General features: G+C 36.8%; 1 protein-coding gene across 1 annotated transcript in view; it reads right to left on the reverse strand.

Moving 5' to 3' along the window:
• NET1 (neuroepithelial cell transforming 1) overlaps nucleotides 1–10,015 on the reverse strand; it is a 95,114-nt gene extending 85,099 nt beyond the window's left edge. The window contains exon 1 of the mRNA XM_074194917.1: nucleotides 9,738–10,015. Within this exon, the coding sequence (XP_074051018.1) occupies nucleotides 9,738–9,883 (146 nt within the window). The 5' untranslated portion in view covers nucleotides 9,884–10,015. The remainder of the gene's footprint in view (nucleotides 1–9,737) is intronic.
• Nucleotides 10,016–22,979: the final 12,964 nt, after the last annotated feature.

The following is a 22,979-nucleotide window of genomic DNA, read 5'->3' on the forward strand; positions in this document are numbered from 1 at the left end:
AAGCCTGGAAGGATTTGCATGAACCGATGCTGAGTGAGATGAACAGAACCAGAAAAACATTGTACATCCTAACAGCAACATGGATGATCAACTTTGATGGACTTGCTCATTCCATCAGTGCAACAATCAGGCTATCTGCAATGGAGAATACCATTTGTATCCAGAGAAATAATTGTAGAGTTTGAACAAAGACCAAAGACTATTACCTTCAAATTAGGGGGAAAAAACCCGTTATCTTATTATGTAATTTTGCTATCTCATACTTTATTTTTCTTCCTTAAGGATATGATTTCTCTCTCATCACATTCAACTGAGATCAATGTATACCATGGAAACAATGTAAAGACTAACAGAAAGCCTTCTGTGGGGGTTGGAAAGCAAAAATGGGGGTAAAAAATTGTAAAACTCAAAGAAAAGGGTGTATGGGCATAAGTGTATGTCTCTGTGTCTGTGGTAGTAGGTCTCACAATTAGTGGATGATTCCTGCTCTCTACTATAGCTCAAAGAATCGCCTATGCTTTGTGTGAAGGCTTATATTTTAAAATTTTGGTAGAACTGCACTGTCTCCAGCTCTAGAACAGTACGGGAAAGTCTTATTCTGAAAAGTAGTTCTCTAGGTTTTGTTTTATGAGTTTATAATGTCTCTGTGGTTTTGATTGGTCAATTTGGTTATCTGTTGTGTCTCTCTTGTCAGGATGGCCAATTTGGCTGTCTCAGTTTTTATCTGCTTTGTGTATTCTCCTTCCCCCCTCCCAACTTGCAGAAGGGGGAAATCTGTCTGTTATGTCTCCATTGTCATATTGGCCAGTTTGGTTGCCTCTCTGTTTTGTTTTGTTTTTTGCAAGGCAATGGAGTTGACTTGCCCAAGGCCAAATAGCTAGGTAATTATTAAGTGTCTGAGATAAGACTTGAATTCAGGTCCTCCAGACTCTAGTTCTATTCATTGGGACACTTAGCTGATCTGTGTTGTATCTCTCCCTTTCCCCTATTTTGGCTTGGAGAATTGGGGAGATGTTGTGTATTTCAGGATCCTGAGAGGTATTATTAGATTGTGAAGTAACTCACAGCTCTATTTTCCCCTCCTATAACTTTCACTAGATTGAGCACCCACTCCACTTTCCACCTCCATTCTGCCTCTGTCTCTTGAATGTGAGTCTTTTGAATTTATTTAATTTGGAAAAATTGCATTAAGTAGGCAGTCAGCCATTTTATAATATTGCTATGGGTCTCTCAAGGTAGCCAGAAAAGCCACTTATATATTTCTACAGTAACAAAAACACTGTATGTCTCCTAGAAGTTTTTGTAGTCACTGAAAATGGGGGAATGTGAGATCTGAAACTCAACCCCCTGGATGGTGGGGGAGGGGGAATAGGGATTTAGTTTAAAATGCCTTTAAAATTAGAGTATGGTGTTCTTCCATTATTATTTGAAATTTGAAGACTGTAAAACTTTATGCATTCATGAGTATTTTGTAGTTTAAAATGAGAGTAAGAACAGTCAGTTTGCTATCTTATAGGTCTCCATTTGGAGACAAGGGATTTCAGCATTTTAAGAAATCAAAATGGAGGCAGCCACATGTTCAAACTTCCCCTTGCTATGAAAGTTTAAGTTACTTCAAGTTATTTTCAGAATGTTAAAACCTAAAATTGGTAATTTGATTAATGATTCGGTCTTTTCATCAGGACAAACTTGAAAAGACAAGAATTTTTTTTAGTAAAATTTCTGATGTATATTTGAAATGGAAACTATTTTTGCTCATTGTGTAGCTGGATGATTGGGGACACCAAATTTAAAATTGAGAGAATTTCCTTGAATGGTGAAAGGGTTTGGAGTCTTCGATTATGATTGAGAAATGAAGACAGCTTTTTTTAAAATAGTAAAAGAATTCATCTGCATCCCTGGGATTTAAAACTGCTCAGGATTTATTATATATGGCTGCAGTGTACAGATTAAAACCATTTCTTCTCCTCCTGGAAAAGCAGCAGGCACTTTGAGGTCAGGAGTGAATAACAAAAGACTAGGCTAGGAGAGAGAGAGAGAGAGAGAGAGAGAGAGAGAGCTTAAGAAAGAGATAGCCATCCTTGAAAGGCAAAGGTAGGGTGAAGAAGAGCAAAAAAGGGGTCTAGGCTCTTCCCTTCTTAATTTAAATGCCCTTCTATAGTAGTTGGACAAGGGTAGCATTTAGGAAGTGGTCTAGAACCTGGCTTCAAGTGTTCTCCAATAGGCAAGCTACAAACTGATCCTTCCTGTCCAAAGATGCATGACCTCTAAGTCCAACATGTCATTTCCTATCATGCCAGCATAAGCCTGACCCATCAGTGGCCAAAGTCAGGTAGCTGGACACCAGAAACTGGAGGAAGGAGAACAATCCAAGACCATTCCCATTTGGAATGGAGTCACTTTGAACAACAGTTCCCCAGATATTATTCACTCAATATTCACACAATATTATTCACTCCACAAAATTTGTTTCTAATTACAATATCTGCTTTGTCCTTAATTCCCTACATCAATTGCAATTCCATGAAAAGAAAAAAATGACTGTATCTAACCTGAAGTTCGTAGTGAAATTTACCAATTTTGATTTTGTTTTGAGGTTTGAATTTAAGCATAGTTCTCTGATGATCATTAAATCGATAATCCATCATTTAAAAAAATCACTCAGAATTGTTAGAGGTGGAGGTCAGGGGAAAAAAAAGCTGAAGGGACATCTTGCCCAAGGCAAGATCCCTCTGGCTAATTTTCCTATGTGTTCCTTTGAAAAGGAAAGTTTCCTACCTATTTATTTCCTGAATATGGTTTTGAGGTCAAGTGCTACTGCAATATTGATCGTCAGCTGTGACTTACCTGAAATCAAATACATGTCTGGAATCCTGTTGTATATGTAGGTGCTCACTTGGACTATTTTTACCCCTGAGGTTATCATTTTGAACTCATATTGGTTTAATCAGCCACAGCCACATTGTAACTCATTTCTAACATAGTGTGATCATTTTGGTCTTGTTCGATAATGAAAGACAAGAACCAACCAACTATATGCATTAACTCATCAAAGACGATTTTGGTATAATTTCTTTTTATGGTAAATCCACATAAAACCCAAGAACTTGGCTCTCCTGCAAGTGACCAAACAGTCCCCTCCTTACAAGACCCTGTTCCTCTACTACTACACTCATTGGCCATAGCCATAGCTTGGAAGCACACCAGGCCTGCATCCTGTGTCAATAGAGGGCCCTGATATATTCTCTTGAACCCTCCTACAGGGGGCAAAAAGTTCCCCAAAAGTCACATATGCAGTATCTGTACTTCATTTTCAATCAAGCTACCCCTCTGGGGATATCAGAACTTTCCCAACATCCTCCTAAGTTTTCAGGCTGGATGACTGCTTAAGTTCAACTTTTTTTTTTATATTTGACACTCTAAAAACCAATTTGAGACATTGTTTTAAATTATTTGAAGGGAAATTTGGGAGAGCCAGTTAATTTCCTGCTTTATTCCACCATCTTTCCACAGATCCTCAAGGAATCATGAAATGCATTTGTGTCCAATTGTGTGTATGAATGGGAATGTATATTTGTGTCCATGTAGGTGTGTTTTCTTCCCTCCTTTACTCAGTTCAGATGAAAGATGAGTTCAAATATTGACTTCTGTCCTCATCTCTTCCTCCTTATTTGTCATCTACTTCCACCTTTCAATTATGAGAACAATTTCCAGCATCCTTACTCTTTCCCCTCTAACTGAATTCCTTTCCCCTCTTTTCTTCTCTTCTTTTCTTAAGATAATAAAAAAATCAAAGGAGAAACACAAGATGTTAAAAGCAATTTAAGGCAAAAGACACAACTAAGCAAAGTCATCTTGAGGGCAAGAAAAATATAAGGATGACAAAAAATAGAGGGGGGAAAAAGGAAAACATCTCCAAAGGATTTTATAACGAAGTTTTTCATCCTTAAGAACAATCAATAGTCATCACACTTAAACTCTAACATAACATTCCCAGGCAAGCATATAGAGGAGGTAGACATGGCACTAAAGAGAATAAAGAAGAGAAAACAACTGGATTTAATCTAAAATACATGAAGAAGATTTTTTTTAGGAGTCAATACAATTTTGAGTCTTTGCAAGAATGATTCACAAATTATTTTTATTGGGCAAAGATACAAAAGTATCAAAAAAAAATCTTAAAACTTTCTTTTCTACCCAGTTGCAGTCCTCTAGCTCCTATTGGCATATCCCTCCCTCTGACAGGAGAGGATAGAGAATAAGATGAAAGAGCTCCTCTCAGATCTTACATTAAAGGAGGGTAGCCAGACCAGCCACCTCTTCATTTCCATCTGGCAGTACTCTATTGGACTTTATAATGCTACTTGATACTTTTTTTTTAAAGGACTGTGCAAGGCAAATGGGGTTAAGTGGCTTGCCCAAGGCCATACAGCTAGGTAATTATTACTTGTCTGAGGCCACATTTGAACTCAGGTACTCCTGACTCCAGGGCCAGTGCTCTATACACTGAGCCACCTAGGCGCCCCCCCCCATACTCTTTAATATCTTTTTATGTATAGTTTAGCTCCAGTAGATTATACCTTGAGGACAGGAACTGTCTCATCTAGCCTTCCTTTGTATCATCACTGCTTTACATAGATTAAGCAAAGAGAAAGTACTTAATAGTACTATTAATACAAGAAGAAACCAACTAATATCACATAAACAAATGCAAACTTATTTGACTACTTTCCCATTTATGTAAAAATTTTACATGAATCATGCATTCACAAATCAAGGGATTCTTGTTGAAGCAATATAGTAATATGGACCTGTGCCCCATGATGTAACTTGCCCTTAGAGATCAAGCCACAAACCAAATCTGGTCCACATTTTAGAAACCACTGCTTTGGAGAAAGGTACTCTTATTATATCTATATTACTATACCTGACATGAGAAATCACTTGGAATATGAAAGATGAAAAAGTCTGTGTTGTTAACAAAACTTCTATAAGTCTAAATAAGATGATCTCTGAGAAATCACTTGAAAAATCACAAAGCCCTACATAGTTTCAAACTGTATCTTTGACATTTACTAGCTGCTGTATCATGGTTATCTCTTAAAAGTATATTGTATAACATGGAAACAGTAAAGACTGACAGAGTGCTATCTGTGGGGTAGGGGTGGGGGGAGGGAAGCAAGATTGGGGGAAAATTGTAAAACTCAAATATCTTTAATAAAATTTTTTTTAAAAAGTATATTGTATAAACATAGCAAAACTTAACAGAGTTGTTGGAAGGCTCAAATGAGCTATTTAATGTAAAATACTTTGAAAATTTTAAAATTCTAAGTGATTAATGATCAGTTATTATTATTGCTCCCAGTTCTGTGTCTCATGGATTGAAAAGTATTGATATCATCTGAACCTGGTACTGAAGGGGAAAGGAAATCCCAATTCTATAAACATTATTTTATATCATTTACAAATTTCCATAAAAACAGAATCAAAGAATTTCAGAGTTAAAAGGGACCCCAGCAACCGTCTAGTCTAACCTATTCACAAAATGAATCCACATACCATGGTAGAAATGGTTCAGGATCCCCTTCCAAGAGCCCTAGGATAGCAGCATCCCCCCTTCCAAGTCACTAGCCCTGTCTTCCACCCATTTTCCATGGGGACAAACCCTATAAAAAATTAAGAAGTTATCTGTCTTTAGGGTACTATACCTCCTCAATACCCACAGCTACTTAAAATTCAAAAAAAGAAGGTTTTACTATCAAATTCCATGGCTGTCAATGATTCTGTGCCAGAAATGAAATGTTTTATTAATGGAAACAACACTAAGGTGGACAGATGCATCACTATTAACCTTGTTATTGTAACCGAAAGGCTACTGTGCCTTTAACCTTTAATATATGTTATCGCCTGTTTAACTATGAAATGCTAGAGAGCAGGAACTATCTTAATCTTTCTGACTAACGTGTATCACAGTGACTGATATTATGAACGTAATATTATGAACTTAATAAATGCTTTTTCATTCATTCATGAGCCCAGTCATGTGAAACATTAGAAAGTATACTTCATAACATCCCAAACAAGAGGTCATCCAGTCTCTGAAGATTTCTGGTAAGGATTACATACCACCAGCAATTGAGCAGGATTTACAGTTTGAGAGGCTAGCTGGAGGTGATCTATTCCAATCTCCTCATTTTACAGATAAGGAAAATAAGGCCTAGAGAAGTGATGGGATTTATTCAAGGTTACTCAAGTAAGTAGGTATAGGAGCTGGAATTGGAACCCGGGTCTCACAATTCCAACTCCATCTATCTTTTCATCATATCCTTGCCCAGTACATTTTTAGACTCTCCCTAAGCTAATGGAACTTCATATGAAACTTTTTCCTTATATAGAACCTATTCTGAGTATCAGTTTCCTCATATGTAAAAAAAGGGTACTGTATTAAAAAGGTCAGAAACAGAGTCTTTTTTAAAATGATAAGTAGTATCTATCTAAAACCAAGAGCAAGCATTAACTGTAATGGGAAAAAAAACTAGAAGTCAATCCAATAAGAACAGAGGTGAAGCAAGGAAGTCCATTATCACCACTGTTACTCAATATTGTATTAGAAATGCTAGCTACAGGAATAAAACAAGACAGATACAAGGAATAAAAATAGGCAACAAGAAAACTTATCACTCTTTGCAAATTATATGATGACATTTAAAGAACCCTAGAGAATCAACTGAAAAATAGTTGAAACAATAACTAGCAGTTGCAGGATAAAGTCACATCAATCATCAGTATTTCTGTATATTAAATATATAAATATTATACTATCATATAATAAATATATAAAAATATAAACAAAACTCTGCAGGAAGATATAAAAAAAAGAAATTCCACGTAAAATAATTGCAGACAATATAAGAACTTGAGAGTACCTGCCAAGACAAACCCAGGAACTATATGAATCTATCAAATTTTTTTCAGACAAATAAAGTCAGATCCAAAAAACTGGACAAATATTAATTGTTCATGAGTAACCCAACCCAATAAAATAAAAATGAATATCAATACCACCTAACTGACTTTACTGATTTAGTGCCATATCAATCAAACTAATAAAGAATTATTTAATAGAATAAAAATAATAAAATTCATCTGGATAAACAAAAGACCAAAAAAAATCAAAGGAATCACTGTAAAAATTTGTTAAGGCAGGTGGCCTACCAGTTCCAGATTTCAAACCATACTACAAAGCTGTAATCATCAAAACAATCTGGTATTGGCTAAGAAAAAAAGTGGTGGATCAATGAAATAGATTAGGGCCAACACACAGTAGTAAATCGTAAATCTTAAGTCATTTCCCATTCTTCATGACTTTATATGTGTTTTTCTTGGTAAAGATACTGGAGTAGGGGCAGCTAGGTGGTACAGCGGATAGAGCACCAGCCCTGGAGTCAGGAGTACCACAGTTCAAATCCAGCCGTGCGGCTGTAGGCAAGCCACTTAACCCCATAGCCTTGCAAAACAAAACAAAACAACAAAAAAAACCCTAATAACAAAAAAAAGATACAGGAGTGGTTTGCATTTCTTTCTCCAGTGAATTAAATTAAACAGAGGTTAAATGGACTTGCCCAGGATCACACAGCTAATAAATATCTGAGGCAGCATTTTAAATCAAGTCTTCTTAGACTATGGGCCCCAGAGCTCTACCCACTGAGGTACCTAGTTGTTTACATGGTTAGTGTAAATTGATATGAAAACTGTAAAGTGGTTTGGCAGAAACTAGGTATAGACCAACATCTCACACCATATATCACCATTAGTTCAAAATGGGTAGATAATTTAAACATAAAAGATGGTATCATAAGCAAATTAGGAGCATAGAAAATTTTACTAGTCAGATATATAGATAAGGAAAGAGTATGAACAAACAAGCAACCAAGACTCACAGGAAGTAAAAAGTAGATAATTTTGATGATATTAAAGTTTTGCCAAAATTAAAAGGAAAGCAGGAAACTGGGGAAATTTTACAAGAAATTTTTCTGATAAAGGCCTTATTTCTCAAATGTATATAGTAAAAGTAATTCACCCATTGATAAATGGGCAAAGGATATGAATAGGAAGTTTTCAGAAGAAATCAAATCTATTAATAGTCATATAAAAATTCTCTAGATCATCATGGTTTAGAAAAATGCAAATTAAAAATACCCTGATCTACGATATCACATCAATCAGACTAAGTAACAAGACAGAAAAGGAAAATGATAAATGTTGGAAAATATATGCACTAGGGGTGGCTAGGTGGCACAGTGAATAGAGCACCAGCCCTGGAGCCAAGAGGTCCTTGAGTTCAAATGTGGCCTCAGACACTTAATAATTACTTAGCTGTGTGGCCTTGGGCAAGCCACTTAACCCTACTGCCTTGCAAAAACCTAAAAAAAAATGTGCACTAATGTACTGTTGGTGGAGTTGGGAAGTGGTATAGTGAAATTGGAGAACAACCTGCAACTATGGCCAAAAGGCTATAAAACTACAAATCCTTTGACCTTGTTATGGTTGCCTCTCAGGTCCTCTGCCCCTGAAACCTGTCTCCCCAGCCCAGCAACCGAGGACCTGTAATTTTCCACTGCCCCCTCTTGCTCCAACCCAGCACCTGTAACTGCAACGAATGTGCTGGCATATGGCTTTCTTGCTTGGCTCTGTCTCCCAGACACTTGGTTTCCCCCTTTGTTGCCTAAGGTGGAAAGCCTCCAGGTGAAAGTGACCAAGTGTGATATTAGATTGTGATAAGGTGTAAACAAGGATATGGTTTTTCAGCATATTTAGCCTGTATCAATTTGCTATTGTCTTGGATGCTTTCAGACAATAAGCCCTCCATAATTAAAGGCTCCTGAATTCTGATTGACTCCCCTAAATTCTTGAGGCCATACCAACCTAATTCCACTTCTAGGTCTTTGGAGTCAAAGAGATTAAAGAAAAAGGAAAGGAAAGGATTTGTAAGTACATAAATATTTATGGAAATTCTTTTTTGCTTCCAAAGAACTGGAAAACTGAGTGGATGTCAATCAATTGGGAAACAGTTAAATAATAGTGGTATATGATTGTGATTCCAATACTATGGTTCTATAAGAAACGAAGAGGAGATGGTTTCAGAAAAATCTGAGAAGACTAATATGAACCGATGCACAGAGGAAAACACAACACAGCATAGCAATATTTTAACAATTTTCAACTGTGAAGGACTTGGCTTCCTTAATATAATGATTCAAAAGACTCGCTCGCATTTGAAAAATTCTATCTACCTCCGAAGAAAGAATGATGAACCCTGAGTACAAAGTGAAGCATACTTTTCTCATTTTCTTTAAGCTTCTTGCTTTTTTTAAAAAATTAATATGGATCTCTATTTTTGAATGACTTCATTGTGTATAAATGACATCGAGCTTGCCTTTCCAGTGAGTGGGGGAGAATTTGAAAGTCAAAATTTACAAAAATGAATGTTACAATAAAGAATAAGCTACAAGAGGGGCCACTGGGTGTGATAAGACGCAGACGGTTCTGTTGGGCTCCGAGTCTTGTACGTGCCAAGAGCGGCGGAGCGGGGCCTCGGAGGCCGAGGCTCAGGTGCGGCCCCGCCAGGCCCGTCCCTCCTCTAGGCCCCCGGGGCCCGGGGTGGCTGGGCGGGGCAGGCCAGGCGCTCCGGGCTCGGCCCTGATGTAAACAAGCCCTCCCCGCCCCCCGGCACCCACCTCCTCCGCTGGTCCGGCCTGGCCTCCGTCTCCTCGGCGCTGGCCGTCCTAGGCCCGGCCGCCCGGCGCTCGCGCCTCTGGGGCCGGCGCGGCTCGGGCTCCGGGGCCGGACTCCCCGCCGCCGCTGCCGCCGGCTCCGGCTCCATGACCGCGGACGAAGGATCGGAGGCAAAGGGCGAGTTCCTGGGGCCGGGGCTCCCAGGGCTGGGGAGAGCGGGAGAAACCGGGGCCGGCGCGGGGCCTCCGCGGGGGGAAAGGGGGCTCTGTCAGGAAAGCGCCGCCATAGTCAACATGACGGGGTTTGAAAAATGGCGGCAGGGCAGCGGCCAGCCAATCAGCGAGGCCCCGCGAGGCGTTGCTAGGGGATGCCAGGCCCCGCCTTCTCGCGGGGTTTTTTTTTTTTTTGAGTTGAGTTTTAAAAGGGGCGGTGCTCCTCGAGGAACCCTTTAAGTTGGGAGGGGGGAGGCCGCAGAAGGAAGGGGAGGGAAGAGAAGAGGGGCAGGCATTCTTTAATTAGATTAAATGACTGACAGTCTTCCCCGAATTCATCCCTCCAGGAGTAGAAAATTTCAATTCCTCGAGAGCTGCTTGCATCCCGCAAGAGCCCCCTGCACGGGAGAAACTGTCATCTAATCTTTGATAAACTGTTGAAGGCCACGGAGGCCACGCTTCCCGCCTTGGCTTTGCTACAATGTTCTTCTTTACCTCCGGGAGGCGTTTGGTAGTGTGAAAAGAACCTGGGTTCAAATGTGAGCTCCAATGCTTAAAAGTGCATGACTTGGGGGGAGGACCCCCAGCCACGGTCCTGAGGCTCAGATTACAGAAGAGAATGAGTGCAGGAGCTTTAGGTCACTAATCGAGACCAGGGGGTCTTTCAGGATCAAAATTAACATCCTCTGACTTTTAAAACTTTTCACAACCTAGCCGTTTCCTACTTTTCTAACCTTATTGAAAAAACCAAACCAAACCAATGTTTTTACACAAAGTTCAGATCTCTCTGTTGCCTCTCATCCCAGAGAATCAATCCCATTTTTTATTCTACTACTCTGTCCCTCCCATTACCCCCCATACAGAGACAGACAGACACACACACAGAGATTTAAAAAAAATTTTATTTTATGCCTGAAATATAATGCCTCGACACTTAAATGACTAGTATAGCAAAACAAATTCCCACACTAGACGATTCATTTCTTACAGCATTCTGTAACTGTTTTCCCCATAGTACCTCAACAATGTTTGCCATTTTCCCCTTTTTATCATCTTTCTCTAGACAGAGTGTAAATCGGAATCACAATGATGCTTTAGTGATTTAGACCATTTTTTCCTTAGTAGTCTTCCTTTTTAAAAAAATATTATTTAAAGCAATCGGGTTAAGTGACTTGCCCAAGGTCACACAGCTAGGCAATTATTACGTGTCTGAGGTCACATTTGAACTCAGGTCCTCCTGGCCCCAGGGCCTTAGTATTCCTGATAGTTTGAATTTCTTCCTTTGAAAACTGCTTGTTTATATTCTTTTATCATTTATCAATCAGGTTCTTAGTCTTATAAATTTGAATCAGTTTCTTATAAATCTTGAATATGGGACTTTTATTAAAGAGATAAAGATTTTTGCCCAGTTGCTCATTTCCCTTCTAAGTTCAACTACATTAATTTATTTGTGCACAAATATTTCTATAATCAAATATACAAATATATATAACTTAATTGCACAAATATTTATATAATCAAAATTGCCCATTTTATCATCTCTTCTCCTTTTCATAGATGCTCAAGATAATTTCTTCTTTCTTCTTATAATTTATGATGTAATCTTATAAAAATCTAGACCATATATATATATATACATTTTGCTTTTTTAATCTTTTTGTTTTTAATTTTAATTTTATTTTCAGTTCCAAATTCTTTCCTTCAGATCCTCCCCTGTCCACTGGAAGGGCAAGAAATAAAATACAAATTGCACATATGAAGTCATGCAAAGCATATTTCTGTAGTAGCCATGTTTCCTACCTCCCACCCACCCCTAAAAAGCAAAGAAAATGCATCAATTTATACTCTCTCAGTCTATCAGTTCTCTATCTGGAGTGGATAGCATTTTTCATTATGAGTCTTTCAATCATTGAATTAATCAGTTACTAGTCTGGAAGAAAAGGGTAAACCACTTAAGGAATTTTTGCTAAGAAAATCCCAAATGCAGTCATGAAGAATCAGATACAACTGAATAACAACATAATTGTTTTAATGATTATTCCTTTGTAGTACTATTTGAGATCTTACACTAATCCACTTTTATCATTTCTTCCAACTTTTTTTCCATTTTTTTACTCTTGAGATTCTTGACCTTTGAATCCTCCAGATAACTTTCAACATTTTCCTAGCTCTATAAAACATTCCTTTGATAGTTTGGTATAGGAGTGAATAAGTAAATTAATTTAGTTAGTACTTTTATTTCTATCATATTGGTTAGACTAACCAAGAGCAATAAATATTTCTCCAGTTATGGTTGTTGATAGCTGAGATTTTTTTCCTCTGAAAACTTCCTGTTCATTTCCTTTGATCATCTTTCAATCGAGAAGTGACTCTTTGGTTATAAATTTAGACTAGTTCCCTACATATCTTAGAAATGAGACCTTAATCAGAGAAATATACTGCAACGATTCCCATGTCCCCCCCCCCCATCTGATTCTATTCTAATTTTAGCTGAATTTTAACTGAATTGACACTTCTCATTTTATAAAATCAAACTATTTCATCTTCTGTGATTCTCTTTATCCTTTATTTGTTTATGAACTCTTCCTGTAACCATAAATCTTCCTTGCTCCTCTAATTAGTTTGTGATATCACTCTTTACATCTAAGTAATGTAACTATTTGAAATCTATCTTGATGTTGGCTGAGATGCTGGTCTAATCTTAGGTTCTGCTGAATTACTTGCCAACTCTCTAAGCAGTTTTTAGTGAATAGTGAATTTGGCTCCTATGTCTGGAATCTTTGAGTTAGTTAATAAATTGCTGGGTGTGTTTATGTATATAAAAAAAATACACACACACACATATATACTTCTAAATATTATGACTATTGACTCTATTTTTTAATCATTTTTTTCAATGTTAATTGCTTTGGAGCATAATTTGAGACCTGATAATTGCTAGACTCACCCCACCTCCTCCACATATTTCTAGTTATCATTGTGATTCTTTTGTCCCTACAGGTGAATTTTGTTGTTTTTTTCTTCTAATTCTATAAAGTAATCCTCTGATGGTTTTATTGCTATGACACTAAATAAGTTAATTTGCATTTTGTCATTTTATTGTATTAACTTTGACTAATTAATAGTAATGAATATTTATCTGATTGTTTAGATATGTAAAAATTGCTTCAGATTATATTCATATCACTTCTGTAGGTGTGTCAGCAAGAATTTTATAGCTTCCAAGTGATTGTAAATAGAATATCTCTTTCTCTTCCTCCTAGATTTTGTTGGTAATATAGAATTACTTATGGTTTATGTGAGTTTATCTTATACATGCTATTCTGCTGAAGTTAAATGGTTCATTTCTTTAGTTGACTCTAGGATTTATAAGTAAATCATCATGTTATGTTTAAAAATTAAAATTGTTTCTATCATTGTTCCTTCTATTTGTTATTCTTATTCTATTGTATCTGGTAGAATTTTTAGCACTTTATGAAATGGTAGTGATATTAATGGACTATCTTGGTTTAAATCAAGATCCTGTGGGAAAGGCCTCTATTTCATCATATATATATATATATATATACACACACACATATAGATAGATAGATAGATAGATAGATATAGATACACACATATACACACACGCACACATACTACCACTATTGTATTAAGGAAAAATGTATTTATCCTTATGCCTTCTATTATTTTTAAATAGGTACAGGTGTATCTTCTCAACATTTTTTCTGCTTCTATTATTCTCATTCATATGTAATCAATTATGTTTATAGTTTCCTTATGAACGTGAATTCTTGGTGTAGATCCAACTTGGACATAAGATATGATCTCTCTCTGTAGACTCCTTGATAAAATTTTATTTAAAGCCAATATTAATTATGGTTATTAACCTACAGTTTTTTCTTTTTTTTTTTTGATTCTCCCATACTTAGATCATATAAACATCATATTTGTGTCATAGAAAAAATTTGGTATGACTTTTTCTTTTTCAAATACCTTATGTAATAATAGAAATAATTTTGTTTTGATGATTGATGGGATTTACTTATAAATCACTATGGAATCTTTTTTATTTTAGTTTTGAGGTTTTAGTCTTTGTGATCTCTTTTATGGTTTATTCAGTTTTTTTTTGAGATTGAATTTAGTTTCTCTTTGTCCTATTTTTTTTTTTGTAAATATTCATCCATTTCATTAAGATTGTCAGTTTTGTTGGCATATAATTGCATAGTATAGTTTCTAATGCTTTCCTTTATTCCTTCTTCATTTGTTGTGAATTCACGTTTTCTTTTTTTGATACTGATCATTCATTTCAGATTGTGCTACCTTTCCCTAAGAGTGTGTATGTATATTTAAAATAGATCACAATATTTTAGCTGTTGCTTATTTTCTCTTTTCCTTTTACATCTCTAAGTTTGATCTTTAACCACTTTTAGAACTCTCACCTTAGAAGAGCCTTTTCAGCTGAAGTGGCTGCAAGCTTTAAGAGACATCTTGAATTTGTCCTTCCTTATTTTGTTATTTTGTGTGTGTGTAAGAATAGGAATGGCTGAATAAATAAATTGAACTAAATAATTTCTAGATTTTCCTTTTCAACTGTAATATGATATATACATTCATCCTCCTTCCATGTTCTATAAGTTTCTTGGATAAATGGAACAAGAATATTAAAATTATTTCCCTAATCCCAGTGATTCTCAAACTTTTTGCTGGTACAACATTATTCTTTGCTATTAGAAACTAAAACATATTATGAAAGAGTTCTGAATGCATATATAATTCAATTCTTGGCACACTTGAAGAAAATTCAAGGCATATTCTATGAGAATCAGTGTCTTAAGAAATTCTCTGTAGAAGGACTATTTGATAAATCTAATGTTTATTAGATTTCAAATCCCTTGAAACTAAAGTGGACAGCCTTTAGGGATGAACTGTTTGATTATATTATAAACAAGTTTTTAAAACTAAAAATGAGTCCATGGGCATGAGCAACAAAGATTAAAAAGCTATAATCATAATTAAAAGGTACAAGGAAGAAATTAACTATTCCCACAAATGGTGCATAGGGAAATCTACCAATCAATATTTGTTTATTTGTTTGTGGACATTTGCCTTAAATATACAACCCTTGAGAGGAGAGGATAAAAGAGAAAATATGCCATTATTATTAGAAAATTGGTTTTGGATTTTAAAGTTTCAAATTATTTTAATTAGAGATAGATTCCTTTGATCATGGATTATTATTGAGAATACAACTGGATAACTGGGTATTCATTTTATCTTGTAGACAATTTTTTTTATACTATGGTACAAACTGTATTCTGATAAATATGCTCAATTGTTCTTTCACTGTATTTGAACTGTCTACTAATCATAATTTTTAGAAATTGATCAAAACAATGAAACAGCAGACCATTTTTACACCTTTATATGAAATAAGTTTAGGAAGATTATTGCTGGTATTAATGTAAACTATAAAGATAAGTGTACTTTGAATTTTAAGCAGTGAAGCTTACTGTGTGAATGGGAATTTCTTAGGAATATGAATTTGATATATTTATTCATCTATTGTGTCTTTGATCTAGTTGAAAGTATTATTGGTGATGAATACACAACCTATCATCTAGAGAAAATTATGAATAAACCTAAACTGACATTATTCTGGTATGAGCAATATACGAGAGTATTAAAACAGTTATAGGTGGATATAGATTGTTGGGAAAGTTAGAATGCAGATCATACAAAGGCCATAAAGCAGGATCATCCTTATTCATTTCTCATTTATTTTGCTTCTTACCTTTGAATGGGAAAGCCTCACTAACATAATGTTATTCTATATGATGTACCAATTAACTGTTGCAAAATTATTCTTTGATCTTTACCCAGAATCAAATAGAGATTTGGAAGTCTTGGACTTCCATGCCTAAGAGAGGTCAATCTGCAACTTTCAGAACCAGATCTGAAAGACATTTGATGATACTATAGCAACGTCTCACTTCTGTGCTTATAGTAAATTTCTCTGACCTGTGAATATCTTATGATGATATGTCACTGTGCATCTTTAAACCCAAAGTAGTAAGGATATAAGGAAGGAAATTATTTTTCTTGTAGGAATCAATTTTTTTTCCTAATTGTTGTATATACACCAAAGTTTGTTATTCCTCGTGTTTAAGAATGGATTAGAGAATCCATTAAAGAGAAACAGAAGGAGATCCTTAAAACATAAATTAGCTCAGAGGATACCAAAGCCCTCTGATTTCAGGATCTCCTTAGCCCTATCCTTTCCCTAGGACCCTAACCTATTTTAGAGATGCAAAAAAAAATCATAGTATTTGGAGGATGGGGACTCAGAAGAGGTAAAATGTTCTCAGAAACTCAAGTTTCCTATGAGCTCATGACCATCTATAATGGTAGAAATCCTACCTAATCTTCTGGTAATGATCAAGCAACTTAGAACTCCCTGTAAAAACTAGTGCATATTTAAATTGTAATCTCTTATAACTCTGCAGCTTTAATTGTTTCTTTTTTTATTTTTTATTTTATTTTTTTAATTCTCATTTTGTACAAATGTTTTTTTTTACATTAATAAAATATTCTTGTTTAAGAGTAAACCTATACTCCTCCCCCCATGAATATAGACTTGCTTAGGCGATAAAGTAAAGGGGAGAGAAAAAAAATTAAAATTAAAAAAAAGAATAATAGTAATAATTGTAGGTATGGCCAGGTGGCGCAATGGATGAAGCACCAGCCCTGGAGCCACGAGCATCCGAGCCCACATCCAGCCCTGTAGACCAAAAAATCACCCAGCCATGTGACATAAAAGCCACCCGATCCCCACTGCCCTGCAAAAACCTAAAAGAAGAAAAAAAAAGACCCAAAATAAAATAAAATAGTAATCATAGTAGGGGTGGCTGGGTGGCAGACAGAGCATTGGCCCTTGAGTCGGGAGCACCCGGGTACAAATCCGGCCCCAGACACCCAAAGATCACCCTGCTATGTGGCCCCAGGCAGGCCACCCAGCCCCATTTGCCCTGCACCCTCCCCCAAATAATAGTAATAAAAAATGTGCTTCAGTCTTTGTTCCAACACCAACAACTCTGTCATGGGTGGATCACATTCTTTATGCTAAGTCCATCGCAAAAGTTACTTCCATATTTTTCCAATGTTGCCATTGCTGATCGCAACTCCCTCCTTTCTTATTTCTCTACTATTATGTACTATATTTTCTCTCTCTCCTTTCATTCTGACTCTGCTCTAGGGTCTCTGAGTGGCACAGTAGACAGATCCCTGGTCCTGGGGCCAAGAAGTCCTGAGCCCCCATACCACCCCTTAGGCCCAGAATCCACCCGGCCCCATGGTCCTGAACAGGCCTTCTAATCCCAGCCCCTTGCAAGAAGTAAAAAAGAAAATGTGTTATATCTGACCACTCTCCCCTCATGGTCTATCCTCTCCTCCTTTATTCACATCCCCACCCCTTCCCCCTGCTCCCCCCTCCTTCTTACTCCAGATGCCTATACCCCATTGAGTATATATATGCTGTTTCCTCTCCTAGCCACCTCTGATGAGAGCAAAGGTTCCCTCATTCCCCCTTGCCTCCCCCCTTCCATATTATTGCAATAGCTCATTGTAATAATAAAAAAAAATCTTATTATATGAAATATCTTGGCCTATTCCCCCCTCTCGTTTTTCTTTCTCCCATTACATTTCCCTTTTTTTCTATTGACTCCATTTTTACAACATATTTTATCTTCGAATTCAGCTTTCTCCTGTGCTTCAACTATAAAAGCTCCCTCTACCTGCTCTATTAACTGAGGAGGTTCATATGAGTATTATCAGTGTCATTTTTCTATGCAGGAATACATGCAGTTCATCCTCATTAAGTCCCTCATATTTCCCCCCTCTCCTCCAATCTCCATGCTTCACCTGAGTCCTGTATCTGAAGATCAAACCTTCTGTTCAGCTCTGGCCATTCCAAAAGAAACATTTGAAATTCCCCTGGTTCATTGAAAGTCCATCTTTTTCCCTGGAAGAGGACATTCAGCCTTGCTGGGTAGTTCATTCTTGGCTGCATTCTAAGCTCTCTTGCCTTCTGGTATATTATATTCCAAGCCCTACGAGCTTCCAATGTAGTTGCTGCTAAGTCCTGTGTGATCCTGACTGCAGCTCCATGATATTTGAACTGTGTCCTTCTGGCGGCTTGTAATATTTTCTCTTTGACTTGGGAGTTCTGGAACTTGACTATAATATTCCTAGGGGTTGGTTTTTTGGGATCTCTTTCTCGGGGTGGGTGGGGGATCGGTGGATTCTCTCCATTTCTCTTTTGCCCTCTGCTTCTAGAATATCAGGGCAATTTTCCTGTAGTAATTCTTTGAAAATGATGTCAAGGCTCTTTTCCTGATCATGACTTTCAGGTATTCCAATAATTTTTAAATTATCTTTCCTAAGTCTGTTTTCCATATCAGTTGTTTTTTCAATGAGATATTTCACATTTTCTTCTAATTTTTCACTTTTTTGGTTTTGAAGTATTGATTCCTGATTTCTGGTAAATTCATCAATCTCCCTGAATTCTATTCTTTTTTCTGAAGGATTTGTTCTACTCAGAGAGCTTTCTTATCTCTTTTTCCATCTGGCCAATTCTGCTTTTTAAAGCATTCTTCTCAATAACTTTTTGAACTGTTTTATCCATTTGACCTAAGCTGTTTTTTAGCATGCTATTTTCTTCAGCATTTTTTTGGATTTCCTTGACTAAGCTGCTGACTTCATTTTCATGTTTTTCCTGCATCTCTCTCCTTTCTTTTCCCAGTTTTTCTTCCAACTCCTTCATTTGATTTTCAAAGTCTTTTTTGAGCTCTGCCATAGCCTGAACCCAATTTCTGTTTTGCTTGGAGTCTTTAGATGCAGGAGCTTGTACCTCCTCATCTTCAGACTGAGTATTTTGATCCTTCTTGGGCTCATGAGCAAAATATTTCTCAATGTTCTTCCTCTTATTTCTCTGCTTGCTCATTTTCCCAGCCTGGGCCTGGTTTTAGGGGTGCTTCCTGAGCTTTTGGGACACTCCCACAAGGGTCTCAGTGTGTGAGGCTCTGTCCTTCCTCCTGGTCTGTGAATGACCATAAGCACCCCCTCTGCCACAGGGCTAAGGTGGGGGGGGGCCTGCTGTTCTATGGGGGGGCCTAGACTGCGATCAGGACCTGAATGTGGTCACAGCCCCAGAGTCCTGTTCCAGGGGCAGAGGACAGAGCTCAGCAGTCTCTCTCTCCACTCCCCTCCCTCAGCTCAATGGGTTCATGCCCTGGGGGCTCCTGCTTACTGGCTCTGCCTGCTTCTGTTTCCTGGATCAGGGCTGGGGAAAGACCAAGCTGCCAGCTGTGTGCCCTGAGGGCTGGGTTCCACGTGCTCGCTCTGGCAGAGGTCCCCCGCTGTTCCCCCACTTTGTGCCCAGTGCTCCCCCGGGGTGCAGCTCAGGAGACTCCCCCTCTGCTGTGAGCTGAGGCTCCCAGTGCCCTGGGGCTGCCTCCAGGAGGCTGAAGTCCTTTCACTCTGGCAGGCCACCCCTCTGGCAGGCCGCCCCTCTGACCTCGGGGAGCTGAGCCTTTCTGCTCTTTTCCAGGTTACCTTGAGTAGGAGAACTGCCTCACTGGGTCCCTTTGTGGGTTCTGTCTCTCGAAAGTTTAGTTCGAGTCCTTAGTTTCACATTTTATCAGAGAGCACCTAAGACTTGATCCCTTCTTGTTGCCATCTTGGCTCCACCCCTCAGCTTTAATTGTTTCTTACTCTATTTTTGCTTTTACTCCTAACCTAGTGAAAAAGGTTCTCTCTCTCTCTCTCTCTCTCTCTCTCTCTCTCTCTCTCTCTCTCTCTCTCTCTCCAGTTCACATTTTACTTGGCTCAAGAAGGGAGAATATAGAGACACCCTTCCCTGGCCTTAAAAGGAGTGAATCCATTTTACTAGTTTCCATTTTAACGTAAATTAAGCAAACTACATTGTCCTCTCTCTGTCTGGGTTAGATGCAACTACTTGCTTTGCCAGGCTTAGCATAGAAATAATTTAATTGTTCCAAACATCTTCAAAAGAACAAAGTTGTTTTGTTTCCTTTACTAAATAAACTTTAGAGAAAATAAGTTAATTTCTCCTTACTATAAGCTTCAAAATTAGTTGTTTTTCTTAGATTAAAAAAAGGTTAATCTTTGTTCTATTCAGATGGAATCTTTCATTAGAATCTTCCCATTACTCTATACCTCTTAATAAACTTCCTTTTCTAAATGGTATTGTTTACATTAGTAGTTTGACCTTCATAGTTGATCCTGTAATCAAATAGTTCTACTATATACTGTCATGTTTTTGAAGCCCTTCCCCTCTTATCTTGGTACTGCTTATACCTTGCCAAATTTCAACCCTGAGGTAGTAGGAGCAACATCTACTAAAGTCCCTGCTATATAGAGTAAGATATTTTATTTTTCTCCTAAAAAGTAATTTAATCATTATTGAGACTTAAACTGGTTCAGTAGATTAAGACTCAAACTATTGATATTGCACTGTTGACTCAATTGCATTAATTCAAAAGCCTATTAAATGTGGAGTAAATAACAATTCATGCTTGACAAATGTTGCTGAGCAGGACACACCGTCATAGCAAATGCAGAGGCAGGGTACTGTACCTAATGGAATCAGTGCTGATATCCTTTCAATATTAGCAATTTTTCTTTATGAGCTTTTAGATGAATTCCTATTATCTCATTTCATTCCAATCATAACAGTGAATTGGTCCTGGTTTAGAACATTTTGCTAGGTTGATCAAACTGGATTGGAATGACTAAATGACTGATATATTATTATTGAAATTGCAGAAGGGCAATGTAAAGAAAGGGAAGAGTTAGGTGATCAAATGGCTAGCTATGATAACCTTGTATCCTGTGGTTACTATGCTTTTGGGTGTATACAGATAGTTTTTGCAATGAGATATAAAGACAAATCCCACTTACTAAATGGGACTAGCACAATGGGTCTTAAATCAACTTAATATGGGGGGGGATAAAGATAATGCCAGAATAAATATTTCCTATATATTATTAATGATCTTACAAAAGATGGATCACTAGCATGAGGAAAATTAAACTGTATATGATCATTTAACAACTATAGGTAGAGGTAGAGCTCTTGTTTTTAGGGCTGTGTCTTGAAAGAAGCACTCTGTAATCCAGGTGAAAGGAACAATAGTGGAAACCATATAAAAATGAAATACATGTATATATATATATATATATATATATATATATATATATATTTGTACTACAAAGAGAGATAATTTGAAATTGTCTCAAATATATAATTGAGAAATTATTCTTAACTTTAAGACGTTCTTGCTGAAATCCATGTTGTTTTTTCAAGCCAAGAAGATTTAAAAAATCATAAAGAAAAACTGTCCAATTCTTCTAGAATTAAAGGATAAAGAAAGAATCTAACAATTACCTTCTGAAATGAACCCCTAAAAGAAGAGTTCAAGGGATGTCTTTTCAATATGTAGAATTCTTACATGAAAGAAATATTGCAAGCAGCTAGAAAGAAGCAATTCAGTTACCAAGAAAACATAGGATAAGACTTGGCAGCTTCTATGAAAAACAAGACAATATCTTGTAGTACAATGTTCCAAAAGGCAAAAAAGATAGGTTTATAAACAAAAATAATGTACATTTCAAAACTAAGTATAATCCTAGAGGGGAAAAAAATGATCTTTATTAGAATAGAGGACTGCAGGGGCGGCTAGGTGGCGTAGTGGATAAAGCACCGGCCCTGAAGTCAGGAGTACCTGGGTTCAAATCCGGTCTCAGACACTTAATAATTACCTAGCTGTGTGGCCTTAGGCAAGCCACTTAACCCCAATTACCTTGCAAAAAAAAATAATAGAGGACTGCCAAAGCAAATGGGGCTATATCATTCCACTCTTCTAGGCATTAGTTATCTGTTACCTCTCTTCTAAGTTAGGATGAGTGATCTCTCTAAGCACCAAATTCTAACAAATGTCTCCCTCTTGTTTTATAGAATATTTTTCTCCCATAGGAACATTAATCAATGATACTCCTTCCCACCCTTGAAACAAGATTTTCCCCTTCTTTCTTCCTTTTCAATCTCTGCCTTTGTCTCTGTATCCATTTGTGTGGTTTTATTTTTTATCTCCTGCAACTTTGATACAGATATTGTTCCAATTAATTTATTAGTTGACTATCTAGTGATGCTTTTGTTTCCTATGTCCAGTCTTTCAATTTCTTTTTTTTCTTATTGCTCTAGAGTGATGGTGCTAATGAATATTGTTATTTCAACCTTGATCTTAATGGGAAGTCTTCTAGATTATTCCCATTATAATTAATACTTGCTTTTGATTTTAGATACTACTTATCATTTTAAGGAAAGTTGTGTTTATTACCATACTCTCTAGTATTTTTTAATGGCTGTTGAATTTTCTCAAAAGCTTATTCTGAAACTATTAAAATAATTATATGATTTTTGTTGTTTTTTTATTATTTATGCTTAAAGTTTTCCTAATATTGAATTAGCCATGCATTTCTGATAAAAATCTTCTTGCTAGTTTTTATTTAAGGTTTTTGTATTAATATTCATTAAGAAAAGCAGAATATAGTTTTCCTTCTCTGTTTTGATACTCTCCTTGGTTTAAATATCAAGACCACATTTATGTCAAAGGAAGATTTTGATACTTACTTTTTCAGTTTATGTACTATTAGAATGAATTGTTCTTTAAATATTTGGTAGAACTAATGATTCTGACAAAGGACTCATTTCTAAAATATACAGAGAACTGAGTCATATTTTTAAAACAAAAAGCCATTCCCCAATTGACAAATGGTCAAAGGATATGCAAAGGCAATTTACAGATGAGGAGATCAAAGTAATCCATAGCCATATGAAAAAATGCCCTAAATCATTAATTATTAGAGAAATGCAAATTAAAGCTTCTCTGAGGTACCACCTCACACCTCTCAGATTGGCCAGTATGACCAGGAAGGATAATGATCATTGTT

The sequence above is a fragment of the Macrotis lagotis genome, chromosome 7 (assembly GCF_037893015.1).
Source record: "Macrotis lagotis isolate mMagLag1 chromosome 7, bilby.v1.9.chrom.fasta, whole genome shotgun sequence".
NCBI classification, from domain to species: Eukaryota; Metazoa; Chordata; class Mammalia; order Peramelemorphia; family Peramelidae; genus Macrotis; species Macrotis lagotis.